Source organism: Humulus lupulus, chromosome 4 (genome assembly GCF_963169125.1).
Source record: "Humulus lupulus chromosome 4, drHumLupu1.1, whole genome shotgun sequence".
NCBI classification, from domain to species: Eukaryota; Viridiplantae; Streptophyta; class Magnoliopsida; order Rosales; family Cannabaceae; genus Humulus; species Humulus lupulus.
Window position 1 is genome coordinate 129,080,999 of NC_084796.1, and position 14,017 is coordinate 129,095,015.

General features: G+C 38.2%; 1 protein-coding gene across 1 annotated transcript; it reads left to right on the forward strand.

Annotated features, from left to right (window-relative positions):
• The first annotated feature begins 681 nt into the window (after positions 1-681).
• Positions 682-5,280, forward strand: LOC133830806 (rhamnogalacturonan I rhamnosyltransferase 1-like). The gene is made up of 8 exons (XM_062260877.1): positions 682-1,703; positions 2,526-2,593; positions 2,691-2,779; positions 2,884-3,049; positions 3,264-3,553; positions 3,638-3,842; positions 3,935-4,092; positions 4,357-5,280. Exons 1-8 carry the CDS (start codon positions 1,391-1,393, stop codon positions 4,601-4,603), a joined length of 1,536 nt encoding a protein of 511 aa, XP_062116861.1. The 5' UTR covers positions 682-1,390; the 3' UTR covers positions 4,604-5,280.
• Positions 5,281-14,017: the final 8,737 nt, after the last annotated feature.

The window sequence follows — 14,017 nt, forward strand, 5'->3', positions numbered from 1 at the left end:
TTATTTAACTTGTAATTTAAATTTTATATTAATTTGTATTATTTTTATAATTTTTTAAAAAAATAAATGAATTTTAAATATATTTTTATATTTTAAGATTTAAATTAAAACAATTTTTTAAATAAAAAATAAAAGACGTGAATAAATCAGAGATTGTCATGTGTGTATTTATGTGTCACTTAATAGTCAAGTACCTACAAAAAAATATAACAAAATGTATTTTAATTGCAAAAAATTAAGTATTTAAGTTTCACATACTAAAATTATTTTCGCCGCCGCGAATATCCATTAAAAAAAAAAAAAATTATTCCTAATCTTCTTGAACAATAGGAGAGAAATTTTATATATAGGTGTCTCCGAATTATCTGGTATAAAAATATTATTAACGATAATAACTATCCTAGAAAACGGCATAACTGATAATTAGACAGAAAACAAAATATCGTATTCGCGATAAATTGTCGGCGTATCGTAAGTTGAATGGAATAAATCGGCGACTACCAACAACCCCAAAGCCGTATTACGGAAGGTCAGGCCATATGGTAAGAACACGTGTCAGTGATCCCATGGAATGATGATTGACGCATCTGTGATAACCTTAATTCGAGTGGGCCCAGGCGTAGCTGGCCAGCATTTATTGGCCCAAAGCCACTCTTCCCTCCCATTCTTCTCTTAACCCTAAACCCAACCCCAGTTCGCCCCCACCGATCCAGCGGTACACCTCACCACACACCCACACGGCCACACCCCACTCTCTCTCTCAGAACAAGCACAGTCTCTCTCTCCTCATCTTGGTTTTGTTGGCAGGACGCGGTTTTCCTCACAGCCTCGTCTATTTCCCTCTCCTAATTCTCTTCTCTTTATATATACAAGTGTATTTATTTTGGCATCGGTGATTGTAAGAGGCTACAATTTCCGGCTAAGGTTGAGGCCGGAATTATCAGTCTGATCCTGGGAGGAGACAAGGAGTTAAGCGGCATTTCCCGGTGATTTTTTTTGTCGGTGATCGGCTAGAGATCGGAGTTCGATGCAATGTGGCTAGGGAATTGAGTTTTTCTCGAGGCTGTTTCGTGAAATTCGGTGAGGGTTTTACTGGATGATATTTTGTTTTTTTGTGTGAGCTGTTTCGGTGAGGTCTGGAATTTGGATCTTGGAGGTTTGGATTGGTGGTGAAGACGAAACGAAAGGAGAGGGGAGGTTTTTTATTGTACTGAATCTGGTTAAATAGGCAAAAAAACTTTGGTTTTATTTTGATTTTTGATTCGGCATTGAAGTTAATTTTAAGAGAATCGGTGCTTGGTGTAGGACAGAGAGAGAGGTGTATATGGATGCTTAAGAGTGGTAGAAGGAAGAAAGAAAAATAGAGAAAGGGGTTTGAGAAAGAGGATTGATGTGCAGGTTTGAGAAGAAGGAGAAGAAAGAAAGAAGAATGGGATTCAAGTCTTTTGGAGGAGAGAAATTCAAGACGACGATGGGTACAAGTACGTCGCCGTCGAGGTCGAAAATGAAGCTGTGGATGATACGCGCAACGACGTCGGTTTTGCTCTGGACCTGCATCGTTCAACTGACGGCTTTAGGGGACACGTGGGGACCTAGGGTTCTCAAAGGATGGCCTTCTTGCTTCTCTCAGGAGTCCGATAGCGCCATCTCCGTTCTGCAAGACAATACGCCGTCCGTACAGACTAGAATACTTCCTCCCAAGAGTGAGTTTTTATTTATTTATTTATTTTTTATCTTTCTTTTAAAAAATAAATAATTGAAACGGTGAAGGAAATTCAATGGCGGCCTGGTAACTGGGTTCTCCATTTTCTCTGCCTTTTCTTGATTTTGAAGGGAGACATGATTTTGTGTTAGTAATTGAAATATATGATGGTCCTTTTTGCCATGTTTGATGGGGGATCAAAACACAGTAGTTTTTGCCATGTTTGTTGGGGGATCTAAAAAGAAGTATATCCGAACTTAAAACCATTAGATTCGAAAAACATTTAATCATTTTTGTTGATAGTGCCTTTCTTATTCTGAATTTGGACAAGGACGCGTGTATAAATAGATATTGCTCAATTAAAATAGGGGTATGCGTATGCCAAGCTTTGACAATTAGGAAGATAGTAGCTGTTGTAGTTCGACTGGGTGTTGAAATGGATTTCGCTATCATATCATAAATTCTATCTATTTGTGGAATATCATACCTTAAATTGGGATATTCTGAATTGTAGTTCACACAAATTTTTTTTCCGATACTTATTCTGTCAGTGTTGAAATAAGCTTATAATTTATCACACTTCTTTCCCATTTTGCTGATGAAGTATAAAAAGAATGAACTTTTTTTCCTTCATTTGGTTTTGCTTCCCATTTTATGATATATATATATACATATACATAATAATTTTTTTGCTATGACTTTTCTTCCCCCACTTTCTTTCAAAGATTGTATTTCTTTCTGTTCTTTTCCCATTGGGAGTAATTCTTGGTTATCCTTTTTCTGACTTCACTTTCATCTTTCAAACTTCTTATTTTGTGATTAGGGGTTTATAAGAACAATGGTTATCTGATGGTCTCCTGCAATGGAGGGCTTAATCAAATGAGATCAGCGGTGAGTGATTAGCAAAAAAATGCAGTCTACTTTGGTGTTCTGTGATTATGGCAACTTCTGGCCTGTTCATTTTTCGTTTTTTTTTTTTGCAAATCAGATTTGTGACATGGTCGCTATTGCAAGATATCTGAATGTCACACTTATAGTTCCCGAATTGGACAAAACATCCTTTTGGGCAGATCCTAGGTTGGTCAACTTGATTTTTATTTGAATTTGATAAATTTTATGTTTCCTTGAGTTCAGATTATCTTAATTATGCTCTAATATTTACTTATTGCTGTACATGGCAGTGAGTTTCAAGACATATTTGACGAGGACCATTTCATTGCCTCTTTAAGAGATGAGGTTCGCATATTGAAGGAATTGCCTCCCAGGCTCAAAAGAAGAGTGGAACTAGGTGGAGTGTATACAATGCCACCAGTTAGTTGGTCTGACATTTCGTATTATCATAAACAGGTTAGTTCGTTATCATTGCTTTCTGATCTTTAGAGTTAAAGAAACTTGAATGGGTTAAGTTTTATTCATATATTGGCTTCAAATTTTCATGTTGTTAACTTGTTAGAGCTCTCTCACTGTTCATCTCTTGTAATTTCATCCTCAATCATGATACTTTTATCTGTTACAAAACTCTTGTACTGAAGATCTGTTGTTAACTTGTTTTACTCTACAGATTCTTCCTCTTATACAAAAGTATAAAGTGGTACATCTCAACAGAACTGATGCGAGACTTGCCAATAATGGTCAACCTTTGGAGATTCAAAGGCTACGCTGCCGTGTAAATTTTAATGCTCTAAAATTCACTTCTCAAATAGAGGAATTGGGTAAAAGAGTTATCAGCCTTCTTAGGCAAAATGGTCCTGTCCTAGTACTTCATCTAAGATATGAGATGGACATGTTAGCATTTTCTGGATGTACCCAAGGTTGCAACAATGATGAGGTGGAAGAGTTAACAAGAATGAGGTGTGTTTTGCTTTTATCATTAAGATTTAATAAAAGTAGTCATAATTTATTCTCTCATTTGCTCTAATAATTTTATATTTGCAGATATGCTTATCCCTGGTGGAAAGAAAAAATAATAAATTCTGACTTGAAAAGGAAAGATGGTCTGTGTCCTTTGACACCAGAAGAAACTGCTCTTATTTTGACTGCAATGGGAATTGAACGCAATGTCCAGATATATATTGCAGCTGGTGAAATATATGGTGGAGAGAGGAGAATGGCAAGTCTAGCAAAGGCTTTTCCAAAAGTGGTAAGCTGATGAATGCTGTAGCCATGTTCCCTCATTTGGTAATTTTTATCCTTGTTTCCTTACTTGTAAGCCCTTTTGGATTTTCTAAACAGGTTAGAAAAGAGACATTATTGAATCCATCAGACCTTAGGTTTTTCCAGAATCACTCATCCCAGATGGCAGCATTGGATTATCTTGTTTCATTGGAGAGTGACATCTTTGTTCCCACATATGACGGAAACATGGCTAAAGTTGTTGAAGGCCATCGCAGGTATTATTTCAAAACATCAGTTATCTTTTGTTCATATTAACCATTGCAATGTAGTTTTAATAACCCTGTAGGATGTTATTGGAATTCAAATCTTTGCTAGCTAAATGTTTTTGCTGCTTTCTAGATTTTTTTTTCTTTTTCTTAAATGCTTAGAAGTGTTTTTATGGTACCAGCCTTGTGGGATTTTCTCCAAGTATCTAACTTGTGCCCTCTTAGTGCTTTTTAAACTTAAAAAGTCTAAAATTGTTGCCTTTTGTTCCTCAGATCTCTTGGGTTCAAGAAGACAATATTGTTGGACAGAAAGCTTCTCGTTGATTTGATAGATCAATATAGTAGTGGATCACTTGCTTGGGATGAATTTTCATCTGCTGTCAAGGAAACTCATGCAGAACGCATGGGGAACCCAACTAAAAGGCTGGTGATCCCTGACAGACCCAAAGAAGAGGATTACTTCTATGCCAATCCAGAGGAGTGTTTAGAATTGTCGGGCAAACAATTAAGCAGTACGTGAGCATTTACACTAGGAATATTTTGTGACATTCATCATCAGTGTTCTCCCACATTGGTAGTAGCTTTTAATTAACAAAGATCCTTAAGAGAATTCTCTATGGAGGAGTGGTATGGGATTTTGTTCAGAATAGAGGCCATGATGAAAGATTATTTGGGACCTGGTAAAAGAATTCCAAGAAGAGAAGAAAAGCCTGAGAGGATCTATGGATCAACTGGAGGACCAATCATATCTTTATTATATATTATATATAAATATTGCCAAATAATCCACGCAAAATTTATGTATAGAAGAAGCCACCCTACGATTTACAGGGTGAGAACAGATCCAACTGCAACTTACACGAGAGAAACATGCCCACAAAGAGGGAACTGCTGGAGTCATGAGAGGTCAATATCCTTTGCATTTCTCTTGGTTTCCTTTTTTTCTTTTAGTTTTTTTTATTGGATATGTAGTAGTAAGCCCATGGTTTCGTGCTTTCGTGGCCAGAAAAGTAGTACCATTTCTTTTAATATTTTTCTGTTTGCACATATTGTTACCTCATTCCTGTTTTGCGGCGTGCCTATATATATAAATTTATATTTTCAAGGAGATAAAACAGGGAATGAAGTGTGCGAGGTATTAAGTATATACTTTTTGCAAATTACGTAAATGAATTTAAATGTTCCTAGACTGGTAAACTTATTGCTCTTTTTTGGGTGGGGTCTTCATGATAGTTTGGTTCCTCTCTCTCTCTCTCGCAAGCTTTCACGCATGAGTGTATCAACCCTCTTTTAATGCCTTGGCTATTTGTATTTGATGATACAAAATTTATTCCAATTATACTATATGCCTAAGAAGACTTTGGTTTTACATATTAGAAGAATTATTGCATTTGTGGTCCTTTTGACTAGTTCTATTTTGCGCGTGGTGGTTTATTCTTGGTTGTGCCTGGCTTCAGTTGGGAATATTGTATGGTCCCCGATCCACATTCCTATTTCTAGTGTTGAAGACTTAAAAGAGTGGTGACTTAGAAAATGATGGGGGATTGGGACTAAAGGGGCCCTGAAATCAATTTTTGTTTGGCACAACTCATAATAATGAAATTAGCGAAAACGATTTAGTTATTTCCCTTACCTGTTCGGCTGACAATTAATTGTTACGAGATGCCGTTTTTCTCTTTTTCTTTCCAAATAGACAGAATCTCATTGGCTACATTAGCTGACTCGATTAGTTGAAAGGTTTTATGGAGAAAAGACAATCCGAAAATTCCCATCAAGAAAAGAATTTTCAATGGTAGGTAGTAAGTAGCCTAGTAGGTAACCCATCTATAATCCCATTGCACTTTTTCGCCGTGATTTATTTATTTTTTGTTTGTTTTTGATGGAAGCCCTCTGGCCATATTTGATATCAAGGTTGCAACAGCTAAATAATTCAGCACAAATAAATAAAATAAATGAGCTCAAATTCTTTAACTAGAAATTACTATATGAATTTGAAGTTCGTATTAAATTACCATGTAAAATTGAAGACGTTTCTAGTAAAAAAAAAAAATTACATGAAATCCTTAATTTTTATCATGTGTAAAGAATCTATGAACGGTGAGTAAAAAATTAAGGATTCAAGTGCATCAGTTCTAGAGACTTTAGCTGTCGATTCATTTTTTTAATTATGCTTGCGTTTTTTTAAAAATATATTCGTTTTATTCACATAACTCATTTGTTAAGAGAAAAAAAAAAGTTATTATGAGGTAATACCATTACCGTCAAGGATGATGCCACATAGCTTGGAGCCTTACACCTTAGTATTAGAAAATAAGGAATAGTATTAAGTAAAATAATTTCATCATAAGAAATAATAATAATACCATTAAAAAAAGGAAATAAATAATAATATTTAAAGGAAGAAAAAAAAAACATTCAAAACTTCTCTCTACGTACAACTAAGTAAAATATTTTCCAATTTGTGATAAATTCGTAAAATTAGTTGATAATTATAAAATCTCACGTGCAAGCGTCCTATACAGCACAAACAATACAATTTTAATAGGGAATTTTAAAAAAATATGGCTTTTATATCATTAATGTGCAAAAATATGAGAGTTATATTTTTCTTAATTTGTATTGGAAATTTATTAAAGAGAAAGTTAAAGTATGGAAACACAATTAGTAACTAACTAAATATATAGAAATGTCATATTTTTTTTATCATAGTTATGTTTTCTTTGATTTTGAAAGTAATTTTATTTTTATTTTTTTTCATCATTTTTTTATTATTTTTTATTTTTTTTCCTTACTTGTTTTTTCTTCCATTTTTTTTCTTTTTCTTTTTTTTTTTCTATCAAAATTTTTCTTTCTATTTTTTCATTATTCTTCTTTTTTCCATTTTTATTTATTTATCTATTTTTTCTTTCATTTGTATTGTTTTGTTTATTTTCTTCATATTTTTTCAGTTTTTTTTTCATTCTATTTTTTCTTCATTTTTGTATTTATTATTTTCTCCTTCCATTTTTTTTCTTTTTTCACACATATGAGCTTTTTTTTTTCATTTTTTCTACCAATTTTTTCATTCATATTTTTTTTCTTTTCATTTTTCCATTATTTTTCTTCTTCTTTTCATTCTTATTTATTCATCTATTTTTTTTTCATTCATCATTTCTTTTGTTTTTTTTTCATTTTTGTACTTATTCTTTTCTCATTCTATTTCTTTTTTTTTTTCAATTTTTTCACACATATATTTTAACATTATATAATTATTCTACTATTTTTTTTATTTATTATCTTTTATTATTGTAATTTTTTTATAGTATTTTCCACTATATGTAAAAAAAATTGAAATCAATTACTGTAACATTTATAGGAATACCAAAATTTGGAAAGAAAACTAATAAAAATATGACAACGTGAATGGGTAACTGGTTACCTTCATATTCTTTGTGTGTATATTTCTGAGGGTAACTGATTACTTTCACATTCTGGTGTGTGTATATTTATGGTTTCTTTATGGTAACTAGTTACTTATGTTATTGAAATCATAGTTACTTCTTCTTCCTTTTTTAATGAAGTGTTCTTCCATTTTTTCCTTCAAATTTGATGTTTCTTTTCATATTTAATATGAGTAACTCGTCACCTCTCTTAGGTAACTGGTTACCTCTCTTATGGCAGAAAATTATTCATCTCAGGATAACTGGTTACCCCTCCTGGTGCATGTTATTTAACTTAGCTCTATGATTTTTTTTTAAGATCAATCAAGTATCTGGTTACCCTACCCAGAATTTGAAAAAAAACGTACAATCTTAAAAAAAAAAAATTATAATAAATAAATAATAATTTTAAAAACAATTCATATTACAAAAAAAAAAAAAATTGTAAAATAATAAAAAAAAAATTTAATATAAAATTAGTAATATAAAAACAATATAAAAAAAAAAAACCTAAAAAAATAATATTCAAATTACAAACATACTCTTCCAAATTTGATTAAGAGTAAAACTATGGCATAAATTAATTTTTATACAAAAATAAGGGAAAATAAACCCATAAAAGTGAAAATTCTTAAAAAAAAAGCTATAGATTAATTTTTTTTGAAAAAAAACCATATTTTTGCACACTCTATTAAAAATTCCATATAAAGTGTAATTTCCTCGTTTTAATATTTACCCCTTATTTATTAGGGACTCATTCTTTCGATACAACTTTCTACATTATTTTTTACATCAGTTTTAGATCCTTAGATCAAACTCAATCCAAGAGTCAAAATTGAGGCATAATTAAAATAAAAAATTAAACCTAAAATATATTTCTCCTCCCTTCATGATAATATGTATCTTCTTGCCCGTGACAGTCAACCTCGCCATAGTTTCAGCATTACGGCAAACCCATGTCAAATATATAGCGGACCACATCCTTTGATGGCGACCAGCTCTCCGTTTGTCAACAAGATTTCCACTCTCTCCCTCTAGCGGTTGTCGCGGTGTCTCTTCGACGACATTTATGACAATCAGAACTTTGTTCTATAAAGCAATAAGCATATATATATATATATAACATATTATATTGTATAGCATAAAGTAACCACCTACTCTAAAGTAAAGCAATAATAGGACAAATTCTATGATACACCATTTACAAGTTTGTAGTAATCTTCAAAAAATACAAAATCTGAGAGTGAGGAGATTGGGACTTTAGAGCAAAGTTGTTGAGTAAGAGGAGATCAATAGACTAGTGGAGGCATGACGGACACCGACACAACCAGTAGTGAGGAAAGTGGAGAGCTTGTTGACGACGGAGTCACCGTCGCGAGTTGAGTACGATATGGTCGTCGTTGAAGGATGAGAAAGGTTGACCGTCACCGACAAGATAGCAGAGACTATCATGAAGGGAAGAGAGGGATTTTTTAGGTTTAATTTTTTATTTTAATAATGTCCCAACTTTGACCCATTTGAGGAAAACTGGTGTAAAAAATAATGTAGAAAGTTGTGTCCAATGTACATGATTGGTTAAATACTAATTGTTAAAATACAAGCAAGACATAAACACTTAGTAAATTTCACATCTTCGTGAAATTTGAACTTCAATTGTAGGTACTTTAAAATGCATTTTTGGGTCCAAAGTGATGCATGTAGGTGTTGACGCGGTTCTTCGCCAACAGGTAATTATACGAATAAATATGATGGATTAGTGCAAATTAGTGAACCGTAATATGAAAATAATTATATTCTGTATTTGAGAAACTAATAGCATGGGAAGATGGTCACTCCTTTCTTTTTAGGTGGTTCGAAGGTTAAAATCTTTCTAGTCTACCAGTCGATATTATTGATATCTCTTGACTATTTCTTACAGAGTGTTTCTTTACAAAAATATGACAACCCCTTGCACCACCCAGGGTCTTGGTATTTATAGGAAGAAGATGTCTGGGTTGGCAATGGGGTCATCCCGTGATCTCTTTACCCTTCACGTCATCTCTGTGACACTGATGATTAATTCCTAAACTTTGTAGTGAAGTGTGGTCTAATCAACAGGTAAGGAGGGATAATGGGCCGCATGGCCCAAATCAGGCATGGGATGTCTGAACACGCACGTTTATACTGCGTGTCCGAGAATTTAGGAATAGAATAGACACGTGATGTCTGATATATGCACATTTATATTGCGTGGTTGACTTTACAAGGATTCGGGTGTCAGATCTCTGCCGCATTCACGAGCTTAATGTGACGCCAGCTCGTGACACTCATACTTCTGACACAATGCCTCCGAGTAGCAGTTAACTCTCTAATTAGCTCGGGTTGGATAGATGGAGGCCCGTAACAAAGAGCTCTGGGTGGACGATTTACACGTGGCAGATCGAATTAGGCCATTTTCTAGCTCGCCAATAGTGTGCGGATATTTAGGGCGTACATTTGCCCCCCAAGCCCCTGCTCGTGACCCATGACGTCATCTGTGATCTTCACAGCGGGGGCTTTTAAGTTTCCCTTTCGACTCTTCATGTTCCGCCCACTACGTGGGTATTGGACACGTGGAGTGCCATGGTTGGCGACTGTTCGGTTTCCGAGAATTGTATTAAATGGCCTAGCCTGCTTTCGGCCATCGTTTCGCCTCTCGAGTTATGACCCTCGTATCTCGTATTAACTTGATCGAACGGTCCTCGTTTCTTTATGCCTCTTACGTATATATAAGGTTGTCCCTCTTCCATGTTAGCCACCCTTCATTTGAAATATTTTTTCTCATTTTCTCTCCTTTTTAGTCTCAGAAGCTTTCTTCTTCCGGTGATCATCCCAAAGATCCCTACGCTCTCGCCACAAGAGTTTCTTCACCAGTCCAGCTTTAAAGACTCCACCAGGACTCCGATTCCTACACCTTTTGTGACTTTCACACGGAAAATACACTGTAAGTCCTCTGTCTGTTGCATGTTTTGATCTTTCCGTTTTTCTGTTAGGTAAACCTCTTTCTTAGTCGCACACTGTAGGTTGTTTTTGGATGGTTTTTGGTGCATAGGTTTTGATCCTAGGCATATTGACTATACGAGAACATGTCTATGAATGTGATGTTTTATGGCAAGATAATTTTTGGGTAACTTTTTTGGGTAGCTTTAGGGAATGCCTGTTTGGAAAATGGAAGATGAGAAGTTTCTAGGGTACAAAACCGGGTAGCTTAGAGGTCACGCTTCCTAGGCAGTTTTTCTTTTTAAAACTTTCCCTCCAAGGCAAGCATTATCCTGACCCTTCTGACACACAGATCCCGAGCAATCGGGGATCCGTTGGAAACGTGGGCGCGTGACCATGGCAATGCGTGGCTTCACACACCGCGGACTGAGATTTTCTCAGCCAGTGTACAAAAATCACTTCTCGCGCTGTATTCCCGTTTCTATTTTTAGGTCGCCTATTTAAACTTTTCTTCATTCTTGTTCGTTAGGTGACCCGATGGGACCCAGGAAGAACATACCCAAGAAGAGCACGGCTAGCTCGTCATCCCAGCAGGCCAGCAAGGGGAAAGAGGTCGAGGTGGGACCTGACGCCTTCTTCGAGGCAGAGAGGATAGTCTCGAAGATTACGACCCAAGGGAGGGTCAACAAGATCCTGTTGTCCCATAACATCGAAATTGGGACAGGCGCTCTTGTTGCCCGACCTCCCCTCGAGGGCAAGAGGAGCTGCACGCCTCTCGACGAGGAGTTCGCAGCTTGGAGCGATGAACATCTCAAGGCCGGGGCCTTCCTACCTCTGGACCAGTACTTCGCAGATTTCCCGAATTACGTGAAACTGGCTCCCTTCCAACTGCCCCCAAACTCCTACCGTCTGCTGGCAGGGCTGAGGTACCTCTTCCTGAGGCACGAGTGGGAGGTCCCTACACCAGCGGACATCCTTTACTTCTTCTGCCTCAAAGCCAGCTCGGATCAACGGGGGCGAGGCGATGGGTTCTACTATTTGACCCGTTTTTCCAACTCTCCTGCAGTCATCGAGCTGCCCAGCCACCCCAACGACTTCAAGGACTAGTTCTTCATGTTGAAGGGGTTTCGCAACTGCGAGTACCACTACTTCAACCATCCTCATAAGTTCCCTCTATTCTCAGCTCACGAAATCACCATATTGCTTTATTTATTTTCGCGCGTATTGACTTGAACATCATCGTGCAGCCATTTTTGCGAGGACGGCCAAATCAGTGACCCTTGGGGTCAATACGATACCTTGGCGAGGCTCCCACCAAGTGAAAAAGACTACCGCTAGCTTGTATATGATGAGACGATGCTGGCGTGTAAGCTAATTTCTGCGGGCCAGACTCTGGCCTTCAGGAGGTCGCGGGCTATCCCAGTAGCCCGTGAGATGGTGCCTATCCCCGAGGGAGATGCCGTGGACAGTGACGGCGCCGAGCAGGACGAAGAAGACGATGTGCCGCTCGTGCAATGAAGGCGGGCTCCCGAGGCTGCTCAGGGCCTCGACGTGGATCGGGTTCAGTCCGGGGTAGCAGCTGGCCCTTCTGGCCAAGGTAACCCATACCTGTTTAGGGACTTATACAGGGCTGCCGCAGACCTAAGGCTTGCTAGGTTTAACCCAAGCCAGTTCATACATCATCATCGAGATGACCTGGACCTTAACATAACCCTACTTCAGTGTGTTGATCAACTAGTCTTGCGCCATGATATGGGCCGTCCTAGGGGCACCGTAGCAGTAGACAACACCTTGTCCTTTAGGTCGACCTTCTTTGAGGAGTACGGGACCAGCCTTAGGTCGTGGCCCTCCCTTCTGGAGGGTGTAGTCACGCCAGGGCTTAGGCAATACGTAGAGTAGTCCAGTCCTGAGGTGGATCCGGACCCATAATCCCCTCTCATCCGTGAAGTAATAAACTTAGACTCCCCTATAGAAGCTCTGAGGCCGGAGGTCGTGGCAATAGATTCCTCCTCTAGCTCGGAGGGTAGGACCTTTTCAACACACCTTTAGATTTTTCTTGTAATAAAATAACCTTATATGTATACTAACGTTCCCTTCTTTTTATTTCAGGTGAAGAGATGGCACAGCCCAGAAACAACGTCCTGTGATCCATCTTCCAAGGGGGAATCCTCCCTCCGGATCGTCCGGGCCACTGGTCAAGAAACCCCGACTGACTAAGAAGACTCCTCCTTCCAGGACCACCTCCAAGTCTCCCGCCAAGGGGAGGGGCCAGGTCCCTGCAGCCACAGAGAACATTCCCCCACCTCCCCTGCGACCTCCAGCCCTTACTCCGGAACAGGAGGCACCAGCTGGAACCCCGCCAGTTCCCACTCCCACCGTGTGCATCCCGGCCAACACCCAGGACCTGGAGAAAATCCCCGAGGCCTTCCGAGGGACGGTCTATGAGACCACGAGCTATACGGTGGAGCATTATTACAATGCCACCCGAGAATGTCATGGAGTCTTCGTTGGGGATGACCCTCACGGTAAGTTTACTTAGTTAAATTTCTTTGCTTTCTTCCTAGCACGTGCCTTACTATCTATATCTTTGCAGGCAGCTTTGGCCTTACACCACAGCATAGCTCGGTCCAGGGCCAGGATTGATGAGATCAGGGGCGAGTTCCAGACTGCTCAGGCCGCTCTCGCATCTGCCCAACAGCAAGAGCAAAGTGCCAAGGCTGCCCTGATGGCTGCCAAAGAAAGCGAAAAGGCCGCACAGATCACCTTGGTCGCTGCAAAGACCGAGCTCGAGGAGGCCAAGGCGAAGCAGTTGGAGGCCAAGGCCGCCATCGTGGCAGAGAGGGCGTCTTCCAGCTCCTCCATGGAGGTCATGCTCTACCATTGCTGGGCCTTTAACCAGGATGGCGACTTCTCCTTTTTGGCGCCCGAGGTGTGGGAGCCATTCCTTGAGAAGTTCAAAGTCTGTCTTCAACAGGAGCTGCCTTCTGAGACTGGGGAGACTTCCGTTGCTGGCGAGCAAGAGACCGAGGGGGTGACCTCGGCGGAGCGGCCTGGGGGGGCCTAGCACTTTTTTTATTTTTCTTTTTTTATTTATCTGTAATCATTTATCACGAGGTTTTTCCTCCTCGAGACAATTGATTTCAGTTACCCTGAATTTCATCATTTATTTTTCTTTTTAATATGATGTGATTTATAAAAATCTAGTTCGCGTTAGTTTATTGAATTTTTCTTCGAAACTACAAAGCATTGCCAGTCAATTTCAACCAACTTCTGAGTTTTAGGACCTGGTTATGTCCAAGACATTAATTTTTAAAAACTTAGTTCGCGTTAGTTTTATCAACACCTCGTGTTCTTTAGGACAAACATTGGATCAACTTAACTAACTTCTAAGTTTCGGGACCTGGTTATATCCAGGGCATTTATTTAAAAACTTAGTTCGCGTTAGTTTTATCGACACCTCGTGTTCTTTAGGAAAAACACTGGTTAGTCAATTTAACTAACTTCTAAGTTTCGGGACCTGGTCGTATCCAGGACATTTATTTAAAAACTTAGTTCGC